At 47.0% G+C, this 27,068-nt stretch overlaps 1 protein-coding gene across 6 annotated transcripts in view; it reads left to right on the forward strand.

The window, feature by feature from the left end:
- The window catches only part of SRGAP3 (SLIT-ROBO Rho GTPase activating protein 3), a 264,333-nt gene that overhangs the window by 118,161 nt on the left and 119,104 nt on the right, over positions 1–27,068 (forward strand). For all 6 annotated transcript variants that reach the window (XM_025920885.2, XM_086697528.1, XM_025920893.2 and 3 more), the window contains exon 2: positions 8,805–8,997. In XM_025920885.2, the coding sequence (XP_025776670.1) occupies positions 8,805–8,997 (193 nt within the window). The remainder of the gene's footprint in view (positions 1–8,804; positions 8,998–27,068) is intronic.

Below are 27,068 nucleotides of genomic sequence, written 5' to 3' on the forward strand. Positions count from 1 at the left end.
CCGGCCACAGAAAACAATATTAATAAATGATAATTGTAGCTAACAGGAGCTTTCATTAAGCCTCTAATACAGTGCTATCCAATAGAAGTTTCTGCAGTGCTGCAAACACTCTGCTCCGTCCAATACGGTAGCCACTAGCCACAGATGCTTTTGAGAACTTGAAATGTGGCAAGTGCAACTGAGAAATGAATTTTCCATCTTAATTAAATTTAAATGGCCACATATGGCTAGTGGCCACTGTGTTGGACAGTGCAGTGCTAAAACAGATGAAGCACTGAACTAAGAGCTTTCTTGAATGACCACTTACCATCCTTACAACAATACCAAGTAGATTATTATCATCCCCATTTTACAGAGGAAACTGAGTCACAGGGAAATGAAACAAACATGCCCAAGTTCGTTTGGCTAAACGTGTAGCAGGGCTAGGATTTGAATCCCCTGGGCAGGTAAACCCCAGAGCCTGCTACCTTGTGCTACCAAGCTGATGTTTCCCTCCACCACAGGAGGGCTTGAGGTCAAGGTCAGGATGCACTGGGCTGGATACAGTGACAGCCAGGGCCAGTGAGAATGGCAACAGGATGACAGATGGAGTGCGGGATGGAGACAGGAGGTGGAATGGGACATGATCCCTGAAAGGGTAGACATTGGATCCTCCAGGGAAAGCACCTTGACCTGGAGACCAGGTAATCTTGGTTCCTGTCTGCCCCTTACTCCGGATTTGAGCCCTGGCTCTGCCAATTTCTGGGTGACCCCCAGGGCAAATCACTGGCACTCCTCGAGTCTCAATTGCTTCTTGTACGAAATAGGAATGTTAATAGCACCGGCCTCAAAGGACGTGGTGATAATGAGGTGGGATTGTGCATAGATGTGATGAGGTACTGTCAGCTGTTCATCCTCCTTGTTAGCCCCTGAAACTCTACCAGGGAGGGTGTGCCAGCTGCCTCTGTGGAGCAGGGTGGGGGGTGGCAAATGCTCACTTGATCCTGATTTTCAGGATAAGTACAACTTGAAAGCGGGGCCTCATCATCCCAGGAGGTGTCAGAAAATTCACCCAGTTCTCAGGACCGGATCCAAGGATTAGGATTGGGTGGGGCCTGGGAAACTGGATTTAAAGTTGCTCTTAGGGTCACACTCTGGCCCCTCTCTCTAACCCATCTGCAGGCTGGGGGCAGAGGCCTCTGGGGACAAGTTATTGGCATTCCTAACTGGTCAGACCTGTTAACCAGAGCTGCAGGCTTTGTATCAAGTTACTGACTTTGTCTGCCTTTCTTTCTTTCTTTTTTTTTTTTTTTTCTCTTTTTTATTGTGGAAAGTTTCAAACACTCCCAAAGCAGAGAGAATAAATAACAAGCTTCTTCCTCATATCCATCACCACAACTAAACTTCATCAATGACAAGGCCAATCTTGTGTTACTTTTAAGCCTGCCACTCCCCAGCCCACCGCCCAAGGCTATTTTGAAGCAAATCTCAACATATCTGTGTTTTTAAATAGGCCCCATGACCCACTCATAGATTTCTGGTGAAGGTACAAATTGGTACAACTTCGGAGGAGGGCAGTGTAGCAATCTCAAGGTTCTAATGCAAAATAGTGATGCAAATTCCTTTTGATCTTCGACTTCCACATGAAGAATTCGTCACACAGATGGTATACCTGCACATGTGCAAAACAAAGCTTGCATATGGTTATTCATGCCAGCATTGTTGATGATTATAGTAAAGGATTACAAACAATGCAAAGGGCGCTGGCTAAAAATTTTTTTACATTTTGACAGTGGAATTCTGTACTACTGTAAAACGGAACGAGGAAGTTCTTTATAAAATGATGTGGACTGATCTCCCCAGTGTATTATTTTTTTTTTAATGTTTATTTATTTATTTTGAGGGGGGAAGGTGGGGTAGAGGGAGAAGAGAGAGGATCCTAAGCAGGCTCCCCTCTGACAGCTTAAATCAAGAGTCAGGTGCTTAACCAACCCCTCAGGCACCCCTCCCCAATGTATTCTTAAAAGAAAAAGGTAAGGTACAGGACGCTGTGAATGATATGCTACTATGTCTGTAAAAACAGGGAAGATGTGTATTTGAAATATGCCATTATTTCTAGAAGGATGCACAGGAACCTGGTAACTTGGTTGCCTTATTAGAGGGGGGACTAGGTGGCTGGTGGACAGGGGTGGGAGAGAGATTTTTTTTTTTAAGTTTATTTATTTATTGAGGGGAGGGGAGGGAGAGAGCTGGGGAGGGGCAGAGAGAGAGAGAGAGAGAGGGAGAGAGCTGGGGAGGGGCAGAGAGAGAGGGGGAGAGAGAGAGAGAGAGAGAGAGAGAGAGAGAATGAATTCCAAGTAGGCTCCACACTGGCTCCCAGTGCAGGGCTTGAACTCACAAACCATAAGATCATGACCTGAGCTGAAATCTACAGTTGAATGCTTAACCGACTGAGCCACCGAGGCACCCCTAAATTTTTTTCCTTATACCCTTTCTACCTTTTGAATTTTGTACTCATTTTTAAATTTTATTTATTTATTTATTCAATATATGAAATTTATTGTCAAATTGGTTTCCATACAACACCCAGTGCTCATCCCAAGGTGCCCTCCTGTACTAATTTTTTTAAATTCCTGTATTTCCTGTCTAAAAATAGAACTCCTTTTTCTTCTGTAAGCCTAAAACTTCTCTTAAATATAGTTTATTAATTAACACAAAAAAGGTATTTCTCCAAATGAGTTGGAAAACTTATTTGGCTTGCGCAAAACATTCATACTTCCCCCAAATTGGTATGTATCAAAATGTCTTTTGGTAGGTGAATGAATAAACAAACTGAATATTATTCCATACAATGCAATATTATTTAGTGATAAAAAGAACTGCCAAACTGTGAAAAGACATGGAGGAACTTTTAAAATGCTTAATGCTAAAAGAAACCTGCTTAAAGAGCCTACATAATATATGATTCCAAGTATATGGCATTCTGGAAAAGGCAAAATCAGAGAGATAGTAAAAAGCTGAGTAGTTTCCAGAAGTTGTAGAGAGGAGGGAGAGACCAATAGGCAGAACATGGGGGTTTTAGAATACTGTGTAGGGGCGCCTGGGTGGCGCAGTCGGTTAAGCGTCCGACTTCAGCCAGGTCACGATCTCGCGGTCCGGGAGTTCGAGCCCCGCGTCAGGCTCTGGGCTGATGGCTCGGAGCCTGGAGCCTGTTTCCAATTCTGTGTCTCCCTCTCTCTCTGCCCCTCCCCCATTCATGCTCTGTCTCTCTCTGTCGCAAAAATAAATAAATGTTGAAAAAAAAAAATTAAAAAAAAAAAATTTTAGAATACTGTGTATGATACCGTAACAATAGCCACATGACATTATGCATTTGTTCAAACTTGCACAATGTAAAACACAAAGAGCAAGACCTAATGTAAACTATGGACTTCAGTTAATAGTAACATATTAGTTTTTGTCCATCAATTTGTAACAAATGGACCACACCAATGCAAGAGGTTGACAATAGGAGAAGCCATGCAGGGGAGTGAGAGGGAGTATATGGGAACTCCCTGCCCTTTCTGGTTAATCTGTCTGTAAACCTAAAGCTTCTCTAAAAAAAATCTATTAATTTTTTAAAAAGTAGAATTTCTAATTACCTTGAACCTGAAGAAGATCTGTAGCCTCTGCTTGTGAGGTGTGGTTATGAGTGGGATGGAGAGGGTGAGGATACTTGTTCAGCTGTAAAGGCGGGTCGCCCTGAGTGTTGCCATGGGTGATGACATTGGCACAGGCACAGTGGTCTTTGGTGGGACTGTTACAGGAGCTTTATGGGGAATGGATAGGCAGGCTGTAAATTCTTGGGCTTTGAATGTCAGAGGAGTTTGGTTTTGATCCTATTAGCTGCAGGGAGCCATGGAGAATTTTATCAGGAGAGTGACACCGGAGAGCTGTGCTTCAGGAGACTGGGGTGTCAGAATTAGTTCTGCCCCTTCTTTGGGCCTCAGGCCTCTATCTGTAAAACCAAGAGGCTGCACTAGGTGATCAGAGAGGTCTGTTCCAAGGTTTTGAGAACAGAGAGCCTTCACCGACTTTCCAAACCCCTTCTCTTCCCTGCCCCACCCGCTTTTAATTTTTCTGCCACTCAGTGCTCTGCTGTGGCTGGAACCGCCCCCTGGGGGGAACGTCTGCTGACTGGAGTCTGAGCCTTGGGAGCAGTTCTGTTTTATTTTATTTTTGTCGCTCCTTTGAAATCTTCAAGGAGAAAACCCAACTCTGTGCCAGCTCCAAGGAGGAGCAACTTGGAAAGGAGTTAGAAATAACGAGATGGGTAATCAAATCCTTTCAGGGTTCCAGAGAGAGCGTGGGCAAGCTGCAGTCTGAGATCCGGCCAGGACCGTTTCCTGCTAGAAAGATCTGACTCTGAGCTGTCCAAGCTGCTGGAAGGTTCTATGCACGACCCAGCCTGGAGGCTCCAGCTGGTGGTATGAATTGGGGGAGATTCTCTGCTCCTTCCAAATCCTCTTCTGTCATCACAGTGTGATTTATGAGTTTTTCCTCTAAAATATGTGAACATTGGCTCCTGATTATGCCCTGTAATGGAGGAAAGCAGTGGCTACAGCATTTCTGATTAATAATACTCTTTAGACCACCATCCTGTTACAAATAGGATACAAGAGGTTGAAGACAGATGGATTAAAGTGTTTTTTTTTTTTAATTTTTTTTTTTCAATGTTTATTTATTTTTGGGACAGAGAGAGACAGAGCATGAACGGGGGAGGGGCAGAGAGAGAGGGAGACACAGAATCGGAAACAGGCTCCAGGCTCCGAGCCATCAGCCCAGAGCCTGACGCGGGGCTCGAACTCACGGACCGCGAGATCGTGACCTGGCTGAAGTCGGCCGCTTAACCGACTGCGCCACCCAGGCCCCCCGGATTAAAGTGTTTTTTTAAAAAATAATGTGGTCTGAGTCTAGTTAGATACCTGAAGGGTCATTGCTCCCATCTGCGGGATCTGGGCTTGATTCCTAGGTTAATTGCAACATACCAGCTGTTATGAACAGAGGCTGCTTACCTCTGAGCCTCTACCTCCTCATCTCTGGGGGGAGAAAATGGGGAAGGAACACTAGTAGCACCTGCCTTATGGGGAAGCTATACAGATCATGTGAGATAAATATGTAAAGAAGTCAGCACTGGGCCTGCAACAAATGACAGACTCCGTAAGTGCTAGTAATTATTATTAAGATTATTTTGAGTCCCAAATAGTATAGAGTCTGAAAGTAATTTGAAAAATATTTGGAAAGCATTTTTATAACTATGTGTTGACATGGCAGGGCTTACCCTTTGGGGAGTAATGGCATCTCGATCCAATGTAACAAGTAGGCCGTGTCATAGGCGCACCTGTGTTACAGTTCAGGGAACAAAATGTGACCTTGGATAAGTTCCTGATTGTAGTTTATACAGAGCCATGGTTTCTTCCTCTAAAAAATGGATAATAATGTCATGGTGTGTGTGTGTGGGGGGCGGTGTCTGGTGTGTGAGTGTGGTTTTTGCGTATGTTTGTGTCGAGTGAGACTCCCATAATCACAACACTTAATGTCCTTGGGTGAAAGCACTTGGTAAAGATAAATATGCAGATATTGATCTCCTGATGATCTATTACGTGTGGGGAAAACCCACCTGCAGAGCTTAAATTTTATTTGAGGAGGTAAGGCAGCTATGACACACATACTGAAAGAATGAAAACAACAGCACGAGGCAGAGACAAACCGGAAGTACCGTGTGAGTTCAGAGTAGGGCCAAGACAGCGGTCCAGGACTCCCTGGGAGGAGCTGTCCTTGACAGGGGCTCTCAAGCAGGGTTTAAGCTCTTTTGCGTGCCTGCCCTCTAAGTGAACTTGGTGGGGGAAAACTCTCTTGCCTCACACATTTTAACTCGACATCTGAAAAAATTTCATTGTAACTTTAAGTAGTTACAAAGGATCTCATTTATGTCATATTGTAAATATTGACCTTGTACCATAAAATTACACTACTCTCTTAAATGCATCAAATGGAAACTAACATAGCATTTTTAATTTGGCCTCTTTATCGCAGGATCACTTATATACAGCAGCATGCACAGATCTCAGGTATGCCACTCAGTTCTTTTTTACCAGTGTACCTGCCACCCAAATCGAGGTATAGTATATCTCCAGTGTTCTAGAAGGCACCCTTTTGCCTCCTGCCAGTTAGTGCCTCTCCAACAGTAACCATTTCTCTGACCCCTGTCACCATACACTAGTTTTGCATGATCTCATTTGTTCTGGCTTCTTTCAACCAACATAAGGTCTGGGAGATTCAAGTATGTCATGGCAGGTAGCGGGAGTTCATCTTTTCCATTGTTATATAGTATTCCATTGAAATCTCAATAAAAAAAGGTTTTGTCTACTCTTAATGGACATTTTGGGTTGTTTCTATTATTTGGCCAGAAAGCTACTGTAAGTATTCTTCTATATATTTTTTTGGTGGACATCAACTCTGGATTTGTTTTGGGTATGTAGTCATGAGGGAATCTCCAGGTAATAGGATAAATGCCATAATGCACTGGTATCCACCACTATCCATCAAAAATTACCCAGATGAGTCAGAAATTTTATATTGCACTTTTCTTTACCTTTTTGGACTCATAATTCCCTTATATTTCTCTAACAGAATTTTATCTTAATATATTTTTATACTTGAAATTCTTTTATTGATTATCAAATTTCTTTTTTTTAATGTTTATTTTATTTTTGAGAGAGAGAGGCAAAGCATAAGTGGGGGAGGGGCGGAGATAGAGGGAGACCCAGAATCTGAAGCAGGCTCCGGGCTCCAAGCTGTCAGTACAGAGCCCAATGTGGGGCTCGAACCCATGAGCTGTGAGATCATGACCTGAGCTGAAGTCAGATGCTCAACTGACTGAGCTACCCAGCTGCCCCTCTATCATACTTCTTTGGATCCAAAACATGTATATAAATTCAAGTGGACATTTAAAATGTTTCCTTTGCCCATAAAAGCTCTAAGTATCTTTTTTTTGGATTGATTTGTCATTACAGTGATCACATACACAATTTATCAAAATGATATCAATATTTTACACATTTGATAAATAATGACTAAACATAAAAAGTACAATAGTGTGGGAAATGCTTCTCATTAGGAGATGGGTGGGATGGTTGGCGGCAGTGCTTCTCATACTCTCAGGGACATAAGGACCACCTGAGGATCTTGCTAAAATGTAGACTCTGAATCAGAAGTTCTGCATTGGGGTCTGAGATTCTGCTTTTCTAACAAGCCCCCTGGTCCACAGACCACTCTTTGAGGAGCAAACGTTCATGATGCCAAAGGAAGATTTGCAAACATCAACAGGCTAAATCATCCATTTTGGGGGGCACCCAGATATCTTGACACTTAGGGGCACTGCACCATAGATTGTGAATGGACGAGGAAGTTGGTCTTTCTTCTGCAAAGCAGGTGTGAAGAGGGAAGTGGGGAAGGAGGGCAGGCATGCCATCTAGACTGAGACACATTCTCAGGCAGAGCAGGGAAGAGTGGGGATGGAAACAGGATCTCCTGCTGATTCCCTTGTACTTTTCCTGCCTGCATACCCCCAGGGGAAGCCTTTGTGTACCCCAGCATGGGGAGGCCCCCTGTGAAGACCACTTCTCTGAAGGATGCTGAGATAGTGTTGGCCATCATTTCAGACAGAGTGCCTGTTTATGCAGGTGGGATTGGACATTTCAAGGACGAGTTTGAATGGTCTCAAGAGTCTACTGGGGGTAAACCCTGAGTAGTAAAGTTTGTGGCTGGGTGGCTGGTGGCCTTAAATTCCATGCTAAGGAGTTGGGCTTAATACTCAGAAGCAGGCTGTGGGGTGTTTCGAGCAGGGAGTTTGTGTGAGCAGAGTGCTGTGGGGAGACTGAGGTGTTGAGTAGCTTGTGGGATGGCAGGGAAGGAGTTAAAGCAGAGAGACAGCTGCAGCGACAGCACAGCACTACGGGTTTGAAGATGAGATTGGCCATAGTTATTGGGATTTGGCTGTGACTTTTATCTCTACCTCCCCAGCTTTTGAACTTTTGCCCTGGTTGCACAGATCTGGTTTGCGGTCAGTATTTCCTGGAGGGTGGGTGACATTCCTTTAGGGGTACTTGAGATGTTTATGCATGGACCTCAAGGTGATGTAAAGTGGAACACAGATGTGGCCTTAAGTAACACTGAAACCCAAGAGTTCCCCCCCCCCCCCCAACACATATCCCCTTCTCAGCCTCTCTCAGGCCCGATTGCATCTGGAGAAGGGTTTTAGCGCCTTGCACACTCCCATTTTCCTTTTGTTGGTAGAGAGCAGGCAGCTTGGGCTCAGGGCCTTTGGTAAGCATCGGTCTCTGGATAGAATTTTACAAAATTTTTGTTTTCATTGAACTCATTTTCCGTGCCCCAGGATGGCAAGTGGGCCTAGTTTTTCCCTCAGCATAGTGACACAAAAACGTTCACTTCAAGTAAGTTCATTTCAGTAAAAAAAGTGAGCCAATTTACTAGATCGTGTGGAAGAAACAATAACGTTGGCGGCATATGGATATGGCAAAAACCAAGGTGGTGACATACAATGATTCACCTTTGGGAAATATTGGGTTAGACCACGTGACAAGAGCCGCCCTGTCCTTGTGCCAGTGCCTGCGGAAGCTGGAGTCCGGGCACGCGGAGGGTGGCGGCGGGGAGGGGGCTGCAGGAATTGCAGTGCCTGCGACGGGGCCCTGGGTCAGCCGGGCGGGTCCCACTGCTGTCCCCGAGCACAGCCTAACGCCGCTGCGCCTTGCCTCTGCCCGCAGAGATCCGCACGCAGCTGGTGGAGCAGTTCAAATGCCTGGAGCAGCAGTCCGAGTCGCGCCTGCAGCTGCTCCAGGACCTCCAGGAGTTCTTCCGCCGCAAAGCTGAGATTGAGCTCGAGTACTCCCGCAGCCTGGAGAAGCTGGCCGAGCGCTTCTCCTCCAAGATCCGCAGTTCCCGGGAGCACCAGTTCAAGTGAGAGGGGGCCGGGGCCTGGGCCGGTGGGAGGCAGCAAAGCACAAAGGAGGCCGAGCCTGGGTTACTGACCTTCCTGTGCCTGACTTCCTGCGCGTGAAGTGAAGATCCAAATAGTTCCCACGCGGGGAGGATGCTGTAGGGAATAGATGAGAAACACAAGAGCCGTGCTTAGCGCAGACAGTAAATGCTCAGTAAATTGTCTACCGCTATCCCACTATGCACCAGGCATTGTACTAGTCTTTATTTGGGCCAGCGTGACATCCCCCCCACCCCCCCTTTTCAGGACATCCTGACTCTACCCAGTTCTCTTTTATCTGGGGGTCAGCCAGCCCACTTCCCCATTCCTTCAGCACAGTGACCTCAGAATCTCTTCTCCGTGGAAGTGATGCTCAACGCATCCCCCTTTGCTACTCCTCTGGAGGAGCCGTGCCCAGGTTCTTTTTCTGCCTTGTTAATTTATGATACGCAACGTCCCGGGCCCTGATTTCTCACACTCCAAACTTGGGGTTTGTGAGCTCGGATCTGCTGAGGCACTGATGTGGCTGGCCGAGTCCGCCAGCGACAAAACCGCTTTGTCCAGAACCCGCGTGGGGCCAGCCTCCTCAGTGCAGGTAGGAGGTAGCAGCCGCTCAGGGGCAGCGTTCGCTCCGCAGGGCGGCGCTCTGCAGCCCTCTCTCCCGCTGTCACGCTGCCAGGACCTCCGCCTCCTCTACCTGCTGTGTCTCCAGCCAGTCGCCCTCAAGGCAGGGCATCTGCAACTTACTTCAACCGCCCGCCCCCCCAACCCCGACCCATTCCTCCTTCCTCTGGGTTCCATCCCGTTTTTCTCTCTACATTAAAAAAAAATGTGGTAAAATGTATGTAATATAAACTCTACCGTGTTAACCATTTTTAAATGTACGATTATGTAGTGTTAAGGATACTCATGGTATTGTGCATCCATCACCACCATACAAACCCCGTAATGCTTTTCCTTTTGCAAAGCAGCATCACTGTACCCATCAGACACTAACTCCCCATTTCCTCTCCCTCCAGACCCTGGCAGCCACCATTCTACTCTCTGCCTCTACGGATCTCACTACACTAGGCACCTCATATAAGTGGACTCATACAGTAGTTGCCCTTAGGGACTGGCTTCTTTCTCTTAGTATAACCTCCAGGGTCTTCCATATTGTAGCGTGTGCCCTTTTGAAGGCTGAGTAATATTCCACTGTATGTGTAGAGCACATTGTAGTTATCCATTCGCCTGTCAGGGGACACTGGCTTGCTTCCACCTTCTTACGTATATTTTGTTTGTGTACTGCTAAAGGCCTTCCTTTAAATTCCCTTAAACATTTCCTTTGGTCTGTGCCACACCATGTGAACACTCACTTTCGTGCGGATTGCTTTATCAAGGGGCAAAAATTTATTATATCTTTGCACATACCATGCTTGTTTTTTTTTAACCAATTTCTATTCAAACTTAGGCTGCAGGAGGAAGCTTCTATCAATAACCTCCTCCCAGGCAGTGTCCAGGCCCTTTCACACACATAATCTCATTTTTCTGATAGATTTTTTTGAGAAAATGTGCTCCCCCTCACCTCCTAAATGATGAAGGTAAAATGCTCATTGTATACAATTTAGAAAATACAGACAAATAGGAGGAAAAAAGTCACTCGCAGAGTCCTGCCACTCAGAAGCAAACATGGCTCATGTTTTGGTGCCTTCTCTTGCCTATCTTTTAGTAATAGCAACAGCAATGACAATTTATTGAGTGTGATAACCAAGCACGTTGTGCTGGGTGGCTGTTACTGGCCTATCTTAAAGATGAGGACAGTGAAGCTCTGAGAAAAGCAGCTTGTCCAAACGTGTCTGTGGACCAGTCATTGCAAAGAGACAGATTTGAACTGTCATTTTCCTTCTGCCTCCTTGGCTTCAGATAAGAAAGGGCCAGGGTGCAGCCTGAGAACAGAGATGTGGACGCTCCCCTAAAACCACAGATGCACGCACGGAAACCCTTGTTTCTGGCTGAGCTGTCACTGGAGCCATCCAGGGCTGTGTGGTCAGGCTGTGGCCTCAGCTCCTGCCAGTCTCCTCCCTTTGCATTTTCAGCGTGAACATGGGGGAAAGGCGGGGGAGCAGGGGAGCATGGGCAGGGGTCCCCTGTTCCTTCGCATTGCCTGTAATGAGCTCGCCCAGCCCCTCATGGGTTCATTAAACAGAGGCCACCAGACGGAACAGGAGCCCCAGCTGGCAGTCGGGCCAAGCAGGCTGCTTGACACACTATGAAAGTCTAATTAGGGTGTCGGCCCAGGCCAGTGCAGCTGGCATAGGCCCTCCGCACGATGCTAATGCAGCTTTGGAAGCAGGAGTCTCTAAGGGATGCCTGGATTTGCCCTTTGACCCCAGGGCCAACCAGTGCTGACCTCTGGCTGCCTCTCTGGAGCTCAGTGGACAAGATCTGTGCTGTGCTCTGGGTCCTTCGTCCTGCTGTCCAGAGAAGGCTTGTCTTGCTGTCTTACAGATACTTCATTTAAGAGTGTCCATCTCTCTGGCAGGTAGCCTCTCAGGGCCTTGAGGGAAGGGCCTAGATCTTGTTAGTTTATTCCCAGTGCAGTGGGCCCAGTGCCAGACAGAGATGGGGGGGGGGGGGAGGGTTGTGAATGAGTGGGAGTAAGGAAGGGAGGGCAGAAACATACTTGGTGTATAAAGCCTGCTGTGGCTGAGAGATTTTGTTTAGAGAGAGAATTGATTTGCCCAAGATAGGGAATTGATTTGCACAGCAAATGAGTGTCCGAACTGGGATGGGGACCGTCAGTCCATTTGGCTGCTGTAACAAAGTACCACAGACCATGGTGGCTTATAAACCTATTTTGCACGGTGCTAGAAGCTGCAAGTCCATCACAGCAATCATTTGATGATATTTTCTTTCTTCTGTTTTTTATGTTTGATTGTTCATCTCTCTTCCATTAGACAGGAAATTCCACTATGGCAGGAACCGCCTGTCTTGTTTACTACTATAAATCAGGGCATGGCACCTGGTAGGTGCTCAGTAAATATGGCTAAATAAACAAACAACAAATACAGAATATTATGGGCACACAGAGGAAGCACCAGGTCAGACTCAAGGAAGCTTTCAAGAGGAAGTGACATCTACACTGAGCCCCAAAGAGCAAGCAGGTAGCAGAGTTCAAAGGACGTGGTGCCCACCTCAACCATCCATACCAACCGTGGGCATGCCCCAAGACATGTGCTTGTCTCTCAAGAGAAGGTACATTATCTGAGAGCAGGGACTGTGTTCTAATCATCTTTGTGTTTCAGCACATGGCACAGTCTAAGAAAATAAGACATCCTCAATGTGCATAATGTGATGGTAGAAAAGAGACAAGTGATGATATTGTTCTCCAGATGTTCAACCTACCCCAGGTGAATCCTCAGAGCCATCACTTGAGCCTTTCTTTGAATTCTGTGCCACAGGGAGCTCAGGCCCAGTGAGTCCAGCCCAGATGGGATGCCAGTATGGCCAGGTTCTGGTTAGAGTCCTCTCAGCATGGAGACCGCTCATTCTCACTGTGTCTTCACATGGCGAGGAGAAGAGAGAGCAAGCTCTCTCTCTGTTGACTCTTCTAAGAACACGAATTCCATTCATGTGGGCTCTGCCCCAATCCTACTTATCTGCCAGAGACCCTACCACCTGAGACCATCACACTGGGCCTAGGGTTTCAACATATGACATTTAAGGGGACATAGACATTCAGTCCATAACAAGAACTCAGGTCTCTTGATTCTAAGTTCAGTCCTTCTCCATTTGGTCCTTATCTGCCTGGGCAATTGAAAAAAATGTATAGTTGTCCAGGAGGTGCTATGATGGAAGTAAATATAATGCAGAGCGTTCTGGTTAGTATTATGTGTAACAGCAATACTTAGTCCCAGATCTTAGTAACTCATGGTTTAGTGGGTCAGGAATTTGGACAGGGCTCAACTGGGTGATTTTTCTACTTTATATGACATTGACTGGGATCACTGAGCGATATTCAGCTGGTGGCTGCTCTGGCTAGACAGTCCAAGATGGCTTTACTTAATGTGCTTTTCTGGGGATGGCTGGAAGGCTGGGCCCAGCTGGGCTGAATCCTTCCCCATGTGGTATCAGGACCTCTCTACCTGGTATTTCAGCTGGGTGTCAGACTTCAGACACCATAATCCCGGACTCTGAGAGAGCACTGGGGAAGCCCCATCTTCTTCAGTGCTAGGCCTGGAACTGGTACAACACCATCTCTTGGCCTGAGCTCAGCTTTAAGGAGATAGGAAATAAAGCCTTCCTCTTGTCGGAGGACTGTCAAAGGATTACAGCCCTCTTTTGTCTCCACATTGAACTAGAATAACAGTCAGGGAAGGTGCCTTGAGGAAGTGGCATTTAAGCAGAGACCTGGAGAATGAGTAAGGGCAGCTCTGGGGGCAGGGGGAGGAGAAGAGGGGCCAGTGGGGCTGGAACACCATGGTGGTGGGGGAGTGTGAGAAGCCACTGAAGCATTGTAAGTAGGCGGGAGCATGATCCCATTTCTGTTTTTTTAAAACTTTTTATGTTTATTATTTATAATTGAGAGCGAGAGAGAGAGAGAGAGAGCGCGCACAGGCAGGAGAGGGTTAGAGAGAGAGGGGGACATAGAATCTGAAGCAGGCTCCAGGCTCTGAGCTGTCAGCACAGAGCCTGACACGGGGCTCAAACTCAGAAACCGTGAGATCATGACCTGAGCCGAAGTCGGATGCTTAACCGACTGAGCCACCCAGGTGCCCCTCCCATTTCTGTTTTTGAAAGATGACGCTGGACTGGAGGGGGCATGAGTAGAGCAGGGGAGACGGGTGGTGTGGGTGGGAGTATTGCTCTGCAGGTGGGTGTTGACGATTGTAGGGGTGATGACAGAGCAGACAAGGAGGAGTGGGCACTGCTGGGTTGTCTTTCAAAGGTAGGATTCAGGAAAAGAGGAATCAAGGATGTCTTCCACCTGAGACTTGACAGAGGACTTGAGAAGCACGAGGCAGAAGCTACCATCCTGTGCTGAAATCACCTGTGTTCTTGTCTATCCCCTTTTGACAACCAGTGGGCTGTGAACTCAGAGATGGCAGAGAGAGTGGCTCTTGACCTAGGGTCACTTAGTACCTGCTTTGGCATCTGGTTGGCACGCACTACATGTTAGTTGAATGAATGAACAGAGATCAAGTGGTGATTGGAGTTGCTCTGACGTGGGGCTGGTGGGAGGCAGGGAAGGGGACATCTGTCTTCTGGCTGCCTTATGAGCTTGGTGAAACCATTCAGGCAAAGGGTCACCCACTCCTTGTGCCTCATGCCTGGCACAGTGTTGTTGAGAGGACAGAATGTGGGCTTTATGGTGCTTTCCCTGACTGGGCAGTCGGGACTCTAGAGCATCAGTTTACAAAGTGCGGTCCTGACCAGCAGCGTCACGTGGGGACTTGTCAGAAATGCAAAATCTCGGGCCTCCCCCAGACCTGCTGAATGACAAACTCCAGGGGTGGGGCCCAGAAGTCTGTATTTTAACAAGCCCTCTAGGAGATTCTGATGCTCATTTATATTTAAGGGCACCCACTGCAGTGGTTTTCCAGATGATAAATTAGTCACAACTCACTTTTAGGCCATGCTAGCCTTCTAGACCCTTCCTCTTCCCCAGAGTCAGGTCCGTAACCCACAGTCCTTTCCCAGCCAGCCCTGGCCTGAGCTTGGCTTGTCCTTTGCAAGACCTGGAACTGAGTGCCGTTCCTGAGCAGGAGTGTGGTGCGGGGGACAGCACACAGGGGGCTTAAAACTTGCCTCTGGGGTACGTGGATGTCCTTGAAACAAATTGAATAGTTCTAGGAAGCCAGAGGTTTCCTAGGACTAAGACTTTTTCTCCCTCAGTGGAGGGTTTTCTAAGACATCAATACACTGATATGTCTAGGGGTGAGGGCAGGTTTGGGGAGGGGACATGAATGGAGTTAGGAGCAACTACCTATTCCATACTCCCTCTTAAAGATTCCGAATACCTGTTAGGGGATAGAAGGCTCTGAGAAGTTCTGCAATAAATGAGCCTGTTGATTTCTTTCTGAAAGCTGTATGATCACAGAATTCTCCCTCCCCTGAAATATTATTATTTCACCAAACTAGCACTGCTTGGGACCCAGTTTGAAAAGCCCCATCCTAGCCCAGCTCCAGATTTCCATCTGGAATATTAGCACCACATGCAAATAGTGCCCTGTGTATGAGGTGATGTCCTCTTCTATCCTGACACCTTCACAGTTTTTGATACCTCTCACCTTCCATGGGCTATACCTGAGAAAAATGCTTTCTCTAGCCAGTTGTTGATTGCTGCTATTTGGACAGCTGTGGCGGGGCGGGGGGGGGGATGTGGGGAAGACAACAGAGAATTGTATTCAAATATGTTTAAAGTTGGGAAAGTCAGATTTTGGAAAGAACTGGGAGGTGTGTGGCTAGCTAATGAATAATGCTTAATAGTCCACGTGAAGAAGGTTTGGAGCATCTCTTCACGGAGCAGTTGGGAGGGAGGATTCCAGCGAGCAACTAACGTTTTCTCGCAGATGTAGTATTTCCCTAAAAAGATGCTATAATTTAGGTTTAGCCTTTCAGGTGAAACCTAAGCAGAGAAGCACTTTGGTAGCAGGTAAATGGAGCCTGTCAATGGGCTGAGGATTCAGAATCAAAAGGTTTGCTTAGACTGAGGTGGGATGAAGGAGAAGGTCCTCCAGGTGGGTCTCCTGTCTCCATTCATAGTCACTACTATTACTATGACTAGTATCACACTAGTAATAGCTTTCCGGTAATACCTCCCAGGGTTGATATTCTTCCAGTACCGTGTGCCAGCCACACCTTTCCTGATCACTCGGTGCTGTGCTGTGTGGGTTGTTTAACCCTTCAGATACTCATCACATGCCAAGTGTTCTACTAGATCTTTTGCATGTGTGGCCTCATTTAACTTTCGTGGTAAACATGGTGACCTTTGAGGCAGGTACTATCCTGCCTTTCTCATTGAAAACATTGAGGTTGAGAAGTTAAGTCATTTGCTCAGAGGTACATGGCTAGAGCAGGTATGTGGCAGAGCTAGAATTCTGACCTTGGTTTTTTGGGCTCCAAAATGCAAAACTGCTTCAAACTGCATGACTTTGGGTATCCCGTCACCTCTCTGGGATAGTTTAGTGTTTCCTGAGAGCCATCCATCGGTCTAGACCAGTCCTGCATGTGTGGGTGTTGAGGGTTCCCTTCTCTCCTCCTGAGCAGCTCTGGCTCATCCCAGCAGGGCCAGCTCAAGGCTTGCTTCCTCTGGGAAGCCCCTGCTGTAGACCCCAGGCCCACAGTCAACTGCTCTTCCTCTGGCCTCCCATGGTGATCTGTGTGTCACTCACATTATTACTGTCAGATTACCAAGGAATGTTCCAGTTCATATGTCTGGTTCTCCCACTTGAGTCTGATGGCTGCTTGAAGGCAAGGGGTCATTTCTAGTCTCTCTCTCCCTCTCTAATCAATGATAGAAGTTCTTTTGAATGAGTAGTTGAAAAGACCAAGATATTACCAAATACTTCCTTTAAACATATGAAGGAAATAGACTTACTTTGTGTGACTACAGAAAGGGGAGAGGTGAGGTCCAAGGATAGCATTTTCAGAGAAACTGTTCGACCTAGAGAACATTCCAGTAGCCAGAGCTGTCCATCAAGGAAAGGGCTGCCTTGAGGATGTGAGCTCCCAGTCTGTGGAGGGGTGCACACAAAGATCCAGTATTTTAAGTGGGCATTTCTGCAACATGAGGGCTGGTCAGACCAGATTGGTGTTCCTCCAAATGAGGGTGCGATCACTGATAGCACATGAACCATAAATATTGAATTCTTTAATTCTCTTTCAGTCTCTGTGGTTGGCTCAAGGAGACAGTCTCAGTTTGGTTACTAGTGTGTTGCTATGCCTCTCTAATCTCCCCTTTCACAAATAGAGAGCAGACCTCAGGCACCAGCATCTCCCTAGGATTGAATGATGCTATTTTGTTTTCCTTGAACTTACTTCTTCAGTTAACTTTCTATTTATGGCAAGTGATGCTGGTTTTTTAAAATTTTATTTTAACTAAGACTGGGGAAAGTCCTTTGTAAATAAATTCACTTAAGTAAAAAGTAAATAATTAACAGGGAGGTATTAAATATGGTGGGTTTGCAGGAAAGGCAAAAAGCCTGAAGCCCATGTAAGACCGCCCCCGGAGTCATTCTAGCTCCTTCTGGAGAGTGAATGTCTTGCATCACTACCCTTTCCATCTTCCACCTTTCTGTTTTCATTGCTGGGAGGGATTCTAAAGCAGGAATCTCAGCCTAAACCGTGGTTTTTGCAACAGCTACACCCCTTTTTCTCCTTCCAAGTTTTCCCTTCTGGCTCTTTTCTAGATCCTACACCAGCTTTCCTGAAATCTTCAGAGACTATAATTAGCAACTTCCAAAGTATTAACCAGGATGTGGTTTATTTATGTATGATATGCTTTATATAAATATATATGTGCATATCATTTAAATTTTATTCTAAAAATGAAAAATAGATGATGTAATAAAGGAGATTTCATTTTTAATTTTTTTTTTATGGCCATTTGCATTTTATTTATAACTGCATTTGAAAGCATGCTTGCCATTCCTTGTTGGGCATTGTGGTGTTTGCTTACAATCAGGGGAAGAAGCCTATTGATTCCTAAGCCCATGACCCACTCTAAGCCCACTCACCTCTCCATTCACTTCTAGACATGATGTCCACTGTTATCTTTTTTTCTTTAATATATACTTTATTGCGAAGTTGGCTAACATACAGTGTATACAGTGTGCTCTTGGTTTTGGGGGTAGATTCTCGTGATTCATTGCTTACTTACAACACCCAGGGCTCATCCCAACAGGTGCCCTCCTTAATGCCCATCACCCACTATCTCCTCTCCCCCGCCTCTCCAATCAACTCTTAATTTGTTCTCTGTATATCTGAGTGTCTTGTATGGTTTGCCTCCCTCCCTCTCTGTTTGAAATTGTTTTTTTCCCCTTCCTTTCCCTTCCCCCATGATCTTCTGTTAAGTTTCTCACATTCCACGTATGAGTGAAAACATGATATCTGTCTTTCTCTGGCTGACTTATTTCACTTAGCATAATACCCTCCAGTTCCATCCACATTGCTGCAAATGGCAGGATTTCATTCTTTCTCATTGCCAAGTAGTATTCCATTGTATATATAAACCACATCTTATAAAGGGGATTGTAACAAGTAGGAATGTGCAGGGGTTTACTTTTGACTCAATTCCATTAGACAAATAGGGTAATAATGACCTTGGAAGATTATACAGTACCTTGCTTACACATTGCAAATTACCTCCCCAGCCTTAGTTGCTTAAATCCTCCCAAGAATCCTAGTGGAGCTGGGAGTCAAAAAGGTGTCATTATCTCCACCTGACACACAAGAGACCTGAAGGCCAGACAAGGTGAGTCCTGATTTAGGATCCCCAGGTGATCAGTAGAAGAACCAACCAGAGGAGACATGGGTCAGGGCTAGCACTGCATATACAGTGGTGTGCTCATTTTGCAGATGGATAAACCAAGGCAAAGGGGTTTGTAGGGAAAGAGAAGATGAGGTTGGCCGGGCTTTGCCCATTGAGGTAGAGATTTTCATTCTGGTGCCAAGAATATTTTTAGCAAGTTCAAGGGGGGAGCTCAGAGGTGCTGCTGGACACCAGACCCAGTGTGCCATCACTTTGAGGTGTGAGAACAAGTGAGTGAATCAGCCTGCTCCAGGGTGGAGAGGGAGTCCCAGGACCATTTGCACTGGGTCTTGAAGTATACATGGGAGTTTGCAGTGGGGGAGGAAAACCAACACTTGTGGAAAGCCTACCATGGGTCATATATCTATATACATCCATCGTTGGAATTTCCGAATAACCTAATGAGCTGCTAGTGGTAATAATAGTGATTATAACAACAATAATAATTATCATATGCTGGGTTTGATGCTAAGAGCATCCCGTGAATTACCTCATTCAGTTCTTAAGGTGCCATTGTGAGGTAGCCGTTATCAATCCTATTTTACAGATAAGGAAAGTAAAGGTCTAATTAACTATCCAAGTTCACCCAGCTGGTGAAGGACAACTGGGATTTGAGCCCCAGCCTTTGACTCAGCACTGAAGCATGGGTAAGCAGATCCTGCCTCAGCCAGGTGACCCAATGGATGTAGTCCTTCCCCTTCCGAATTATGCTTTCTCAGGGTTGGCATCAGCCAAAGATAGCTTCTAGTCAGTGGATTTCAATTCATTCTCCTTGCCCTAAAAACTCACATTCACCATTTGTCGTGGTGGCTCTGAGGCGAAGCCCCAGGATAAACTCTTCCTCTTCACCTGGATGGCTCCTCTGCTTCCCACCTGGCCTCCCTGCCCCAGTGATCTCATCATTGGCCCACTTAAACCTTCATTCAGCCTTGACCTATGTATAAGATCCTTCCTGCCACAGCTGCCTCTGCTTCCACTGTGCCTTCCCTCAGCCCTGCTCTAGACAGCTAGCCCCAGAACAGCCCATGTCCTATATGACTTTACAGCTTCACACTACTCAGGCTTCCCTCTGCCTGCAGGATGCTCCCATCTTTTCCCTTTGCACCTCTTCTGTGTACTTCAAGGCCCAATGCAAATGTTCCTGTGACTTTCCCTCTACCCTGAGGCAGAATTAGCTCCTCCCTCCCTCCTCTGGGATCCCATTCCTTACACAGCATAACACAGTACCCTCTCCTGCTTAGCATCCCTCCTCCTTTTTTCTGATAACAGCATTGAGATTTTCCTCTGGGGACTCATCCCTGAGCTATGGTGAATCTGTAACTGGCTCTGAATCATCTTGGTCGCAGAGCTTTAATCTAATAAAATGTAATTCCAGGACTTTTAGTGGACTGATGGGGGGTGGAGGCTGTCTTTCTACTGGGATTACTGGCAGCCAGGGTATTTTTGGTCTGTAGAGGGCCTACCTGAGAGTGAAGCCAACACAGAGAGAGGAAAGCAGAGCTAAGAGATGGGGAGAGCAAGACCAGATCCTGAGAACATCCTTTGAGCCCCTGGGTCCAGCTATTCCTGAGGCCAACACCCTCCTCTTCCTTTATATTTTTTTTTTATTTTTTTTTCAACGTTTATTTATTTTTGGGACAGAGAGAGACAGAGCATGAACGGGGGAGGGGCAAAGAGAGAGGGAGACACAGAATCGGAAACAGGCTCCAGGCTCTGAGCCATCAGCCCAGAGCCTGACGCGGGGCTCGAACTCCTGGACCACGAGATCGTGACCTGCCTGAAGTTGGACGCTTAACCGACTGCGCCACCCAGGCGCCCCTTCCTTTATATTTTTTGATTACAATGTTTTATCCTTTAAATTTTTCCCTACTTCCACTTACTATCATTTTTGCTTAAGCCAGCCTGAAGTATATTTGTCACTTAAATTAGAGGAATTCTGACCAATAGCTGTAATAATTCTTGGCTTGCATTAATTTTACCTGTTAGACTGTGAGCCTTCTCAAGGCACATCTAGTCATCTTTTCAATCCACTGTGACTAGACTGTCCCTAGCATGTGGCAGATGTTTAAAAAAATATTAGAAGAGCGAGTTAAGTGAAGAGGTGAATGAATGGATGAATTAGATTCTGCCAAGGACTCTGGAGGAATACAAGGAAATACAAGAGACTGTTCCTGCCTTCAAAGGGCTTCTAGAATAAGCAGAGGATCAAGCCCCATACATGTGAGTGGCGATTGATCAGCTAAGCAACAACATAAAAGGTGTCCAGAGGTGACCATCTGAGAAGATCGAAATGTGTGATTTAGACAGATCTCAGGTAATCCCTGAAGGAAAAGCCTTTTGAACAAGACTTCAGAGAGTGGGCTTTTGCCATGTGGAAAGGGTAGGGGAAGGCATTCAAAGTGAGTGAAGACAGAATATGCACAGGTGCCAAGGCAGGAATGCCCACGAGCTGGGAAGAGCTAGCTACCCCCTTCCTGGGTTTCAGCAGCCTCATTGTCCTGTCATTGAAGATGGGATGAAAGGGTCCTGCATAATGGCTATTCACCGTCGTCATTTTTGTGCATCTTGTGAGGCTTTTCAAATAATTAAGTTGGGGAATTGGGAACAAAAAAGCCTTTGTCAGCTCATGTGTATGCATTTTGGTTTTGGAAAATAACAGTCGATATTGTTAACATTTGAAGACCCTCACTGACCGCTGAGTTGCTCATCCATCCATATGATAGATGAGACAGCAGAGCCTCAGAGAGGTAGAGTGACAAGCCCAAGGACTCACAGCTGATTAGCAGCAGAATCTAACCAGAGTCAGAACCTCTCCAACTCACAATACAATGGCCTCAGTTTCCTTGGGAGGCAAAAAAAAAAAAAAAAAAAAAAAAAAAAAAAGATAAATGAAGAAACCCATCCCTGGTTCAGAGCTTCATCCACTGCCTGGAGAAGGTTTCTGCAAGCAGAGAGGGGGAGGTGGGAGTGGGGTGGACCGGCCTTGGATGCCAGTTAATGGGGTCAGACTTTATCTTCTGTATCCCAGGTCCATTCGCTCCTCTGATGGACCACATGAAAGACGCCTGAGTGATCATGTAAACTGTTCTGGGGCTCCTGATCCACTTGGGGCAGCAGCCTATTATGGGTTGAACTGTGTCCTCCCAAAATTTACATGCTGGAGTCCTAACCCCAAAACCTTAGAATGTGACTTTATATGGAAACATAAAGCTTTGCAGAGATAATCAAGTTAACCTGCACATAGGGTGGGCCCTAATCCAGCACGACTGGTGTTCTTATAAAAAAGGGAAATTTGGACACAGACACAGGGAAAACATCATGTGAACTCGAAGGCGGAGATTGGGGTGATATGTCTATAAGGCAAGCAACACAAAAGATGGCCAGCCAACCACCGGAATCTAGAAGAGAGGCATGGAACAGGGTCTCCCTCACAGCCCCCAGAAGGAACCAACCTTTCTGACACTTTGATCTCAGACTTGTAGCCTCCAGAACTGTGAGACAACACATTTCTGCTATTTAAGCCTCCCAGTGCAGTGCTTTGTTACAGCAGCTGTGTACAACAGTACCCAGCCCAGACGCTCATCCTGGCCTTCAAGGCCCCAGCTCATGCTACCTCTCCAGCCTTGTCTGCACCCCTGGTTACCTCCTCTCTGCTCTCTGGCCACGCATGCCTTCTCTCTGTTTTACAAGGCGTCCATGCACACGGAGCCTTCACACTTACTGCTGGAATGCTCTTCTTTATCCCTGTGTTACACCGAAATCTGCCCATCCTTGTGAATCCAGCTTATCCTTCTGGATACTTTTCATCTCTTCAGCCAACTGTGTGCCCTGTCCTTCCAGAGAAACAGTGGTGAACATGATAGACATAAGCTTGAGAGGAGTCAGAGACCAGAAGCAGAAAGTAAATGAACAGGACAAATCTCAGGAATGGGAGTGCAGTAATAACAATAAAATAGGGGTTTGTGCTAGGGACCAGGGAGCCCCTGAGGGTCAGGGAAGGCCACATGCGGGAGAAACATCTCAACTGAAGCCTCGATGGTAAGAAGGACCAGCATGGTCAACAGATGCTCACTTCTACCTCCCTGGGGTGGGGTAAGCCCCCACTATAGACCCTTGAGGTACCATGCATTTCTCCTTCATAGCCCCTATCACTGATGCAATTTTATTTCTTTTTTTTTAATGTTTATTATTTATTTTTGAGAGAAAGAGACAGAGTGTGAGCAGGGGAGGGGCAGAGAGAGGGGGAGACACAGGATATGAAGCAGGCTTCAGGCTGTGAGCTGTCAGCACAGACCCTGACACAAGGCCCAGACTCACGAACTGCGAGATCATGATCTGAGCTGAAGTCGGACGCCCAACTGACTGAGCCACCCAGGTCCCCCGAAATTTTCTATGTATTTATGTGATGACTTGATTATCACCTGAGGCCCCCACTGGACTGTACACTCCATGAATGAGGGAGTATGACTCATTTTGCTTACCATTGCCTGGCACATAAGACGGCACTCAGGTAATATTTGTGGACTTAACGATTCATGCTCCAAGTAAGGGCGATGAATTCCAAATCCTGCTCAGGGCAGCTTAAGTAGCAAGAGGTTATGCTTACCTTTTGGGCCCTGGAACTAATTGAGGGAGCCTTTTTTCAGGGGCAGCTTTGCTAGCAGTCTGCTGAGCAAGCCAGCGTAAGCCCCAAAAACGTCCTAGAAGGGAGCAGGAAGCCAGAGGCAGGGATTTGGCATCTTGGCGATGGTGTCAGCTGCAGGAGCTTGCCTCTCTCCCAGAGGAACCACAGTCCCAGGGCAGTAGATTTGGATTCATCTGCAGCGTGGGGCTCTGAAGGCCTGGAAATGGGTTCTGTTTGCAAAGCGGAATTTTCCGGCCCCCAGCTGAGAAGCAGGAGAAGCTGGCTCACTGCTAATTTCATTTCCCTAGCTCACCAGCTTGGCAAGACCTTGCTCCTCTAAGCTGCATTCTCTTGGAGCCTCATACCCAGCAACTCTAGCCAAAGAAAGAAAGCTGTGACTCACCAGAAATTTTCATTGCTGTTTTCTGGCCAAAAAGAAAGAAAGAAAAAGAAAATATATATACATATGTATGTGAAAGTTCTCACATACATATGTATATGCCTGCTGCTTCTGCCTGCTGCATAGACACTGGGATGCACGACTGGAAAAGCAGAAAGGCTGCTCAAGATGTGCCTTAGAGTAGAGAGCGCTGGCCAGGTTCACTGTGACACCTTCCAAAAGTGTGGCTGCAGCAGGCGAAATGAGTGCTGGAATGGAGAGCTGGGTTTCAGGCCAAAGGGGTCCCATTCTCAAAAGGGACAAGTAACCCCCTGGAAAAGGAAGGCTGGTGTCCAGCTCTTCCATGTGTCTTTGGGTGCTTCTTCCTGGGGTTCTGGTACAATCCAGATGGCCAATGGGATGGTGATCGATGTGCTGGCTGGAGCCTTTGACCTGTCCCCTCCTCTGCTTTGCTTCCTGGACTCCAGCCACATTGGCCTTTATTCAGTTCCTTAAATGCACCAAACTCCCCCACCCCATCATGAACTTTTGCCTGTTCTCTTCCCTTTGCCTGGGCCCTTGTCCCCTGAGCCTCCCCTCCCACCCCCTTACCAGGCTCCTGCCCTCTTCCTTTAGAGTCCAGCCTAAAAACTGCTTCCTCAGAGATACTTCAGGGACCCCCAGGCCAGGTCCTCTTGTTATGGGCTCTCCTGGCACCATTTTCTCTAGCACTTCCTGCAGTTGTAACTTGACACACATTTGCAGGATTTCTTAAGCGGTGTCTGTCTCCCTCACTATACTGTAAACTCCGCGGAGGCAGGAACTGTGTCTGTGGTGTTCAAAATTACATCCCTGGGGTCTGGACCATATGAAATATTCAATAAAAAATGTATTGAGTGGATGAACTGCTGAATGAATGACCATGGAGCTGTTTTCTGGTGTTTAATCCCAAGGCTAATGGTACCATTTGAGTAGCCAGAATACAGAGGTTATGCACAGACCCGCATAAAGTCACGTAGGCAGTGTGGTGGACACAGGTGAACACTCACCCTCAAGTCCAGGCAACTTTCTGTTTTGCCATGTTGGGTTCCATCTGTGGCTCTTGCTTCTTCTTTCTGACATGGTGAGAGCCTGGTACCATTGTGGCCAAGACCATGGGTGGCAGCTTTCCACAAAGCAGTCAATTCCACCCCTGATCCTGGCTGTGGACAGCCCTGTTCCCGCCCCCACCCCCTGCCCCAGCCAAGCCTTGTAGTCTATTAATGAGCCGCCCTACACAAAGGGAGCCAGGGCTGGGAGAAGGTGAGGAGAGCAGAACAAGCAGTCTCCCATTCTGGGATAGACCAAGCGCACGGGCCTGCTGGTTGGATGGCAGGCCTGGGCAGCATCTCTGCAGGGAAGGATGGGATAGCCTATAATGGCCATCTTAGGTAACCAGGGGGAGGGGAGGAGCCCAGCCCTGTCCCGTCCCTCCAGCCTCAGCCTTGCCAGGCCTCCTGAGGATTTGCCTCTTCTGCCATGTGGTCGTGCACATTTGTACAGGGTTCCATGTCATTCCATGGTTTCAAATACCATCTGAGTGCTTGCTACCACCTTCCCCATTTGTTTCTCTAGCCCAGATATCACCATCCTGGTACTCCTTAAGCCCTTTAGACTTGTTGTGTTCAAACGGAGTTCCTCTCTGTCCCTACCTGCCTCACCACTGCTTTGCTTCTCCTCAGCTTAGCAAATGCCACCCCTGCTCTCCCAAGGTGCCCAACCGAGGAAACTTGGGAGTCTTCTTGGACATCTCTTCCTCCCTCCCCATCCGCATCTCAAACTCCATCCGGTTAATCTCCAGACCCAGTCTGTTCACTACCTAGGTATTTCTTGAATCCTTCATCTTTTCTCTTGGCCCCCTTGAGCCCGTCCTCCACAGAGTAGCCAAAGCTAGAGTCTGCAGATGCAGTTTTACCCGTTCACTCCCCCACTCTAGATCCTTCGATGGCTTTCCACTGACTTGAGGACAAAGCTCAAACTCTGTAATGGAACTTATAAAGGCCCTTGGCTATGTGGCTTCTGTCTGATTCTCCAACCTTCCACATTCCACCCCAGAACGCCATGCTCGAGCCCCACTCGACTGTGTTCTACTCACCCACATGCTCTCTCTGGCCTCCCTCTGGGCCTTTGTTCACCATATTTCTCCATCTAGAAAGCTCTGTCCTATCCAACTTCATTGCAGCCTTTGGTTCTTAGTCAAGAAAGTGCTTCCTCCGGGAAGGGAAGCCATCCATCACCTCACCACCAAATGTGGGCAAGAGGGCCCTCCTCTGCTCCACACCTCCTTCTCATGACTACATTTATGAGGCTGTGTCACCATCTTCTGTTCCTCCCATGTGGCTCCTCACTTGAGTGGAAGGCATGTGGGGGCAAGATCTCGCCTGCTCTGGTCCCCGCTGCATCTTCAGCACCTAGCTGTGCCTGGCCCGTCCACACAGACTGCAAAGAGAGCCTGGGAGAACCAAGACCCTCGTCTTCCCAGCAGCTGCTCACTTTAGCTTGACAAGTCCTTGGTTGTTTCGGGTAACTTTCTTCCACTTGCCTCCACTTGTCCTGCCTCCCTGTGGGACTCCATCGGAGATTGCAGAGATTGCTTCCTGCCCACAGCTTCTGATGAGAAAGGGCTGTGCTGGCTTTCTCTGACCAAGTCTCTCTGACCATGTGACCTCATTTCATGGCCCCCAAGCCATCCCAGCACTTCTTTACCCTTTCAAAATCACTTGCCTTCTTTTTCCCCCACCTGAAATTCACCTTTTGGCTGTGACTTCCATAAATTTTGTACATTTAATTCCCTGATGCTGCTCAATTTTTGCATCCCAGACTGAGCTAAGCCCCTGAAGTAATTTGAGTAACAGCTCAATTATCTCATCTCTCCCTTAATCTTTCCATTTCTATCAGGAAGCAGTGAAAAATGGGATGTGCAAAGTATTTTCTGCCCAACCTGCTTCTCCCTTGCAGTTGTTATCTCAGTTTGTGTCATCAGCATCTACCCAGTTGCCTGAGATCTGTACCTTGGAATCACTCTACTTTCCTCCATCCTTCTTCTTCCTCTCTATTTCCAGGAGCTCTCCATGATGATCTGTGCTCCCTTGGAGGTGTCTCAAGTCCTTCCTTCTCTGGCCACACTGCTACCCACCCAGGCCCTCATCATCTCTCTCTTTTCCTAGACTAAGGTCACCTCCTGACTAGTCGTCCTCTCTCCAGCCCCATGCCTCTGTCCACCCCCATCTATCCTGCCATACACTCACCCATCTATGAGTCTACTCATCTATTCACCCATCCACTCATTCACCTACCCATTCACTCATCTACGCATCCACCCACTTATTCATGTATTTACCCATCTACCCACCCCTTTATCCACTCATCCATCCATCCATCCATTCATCTATCCATCTATCTATCTATCCATCCATCCTGCAGTCTGCCCTCAGTGATCTAAACACACTTTGGTTAAATCATACCTCTGCTTACGTAACTTTCATGACTCCTCACTGCC

The sequence above is a fragment of the Puma concolor genome, chromosome A2, assembly GCF_028749965.1.
Source record: "Puma concolor isolate L17-30 chromosome A2, mPumCon1.1.hap2, whole genome shotgun sequence".
Classification (NCBI taxonomy): Eukaryota; Metazoa; Chordata; class Mammalia; order Carnivora; family Felidae; genus Puma; species Puma concolor.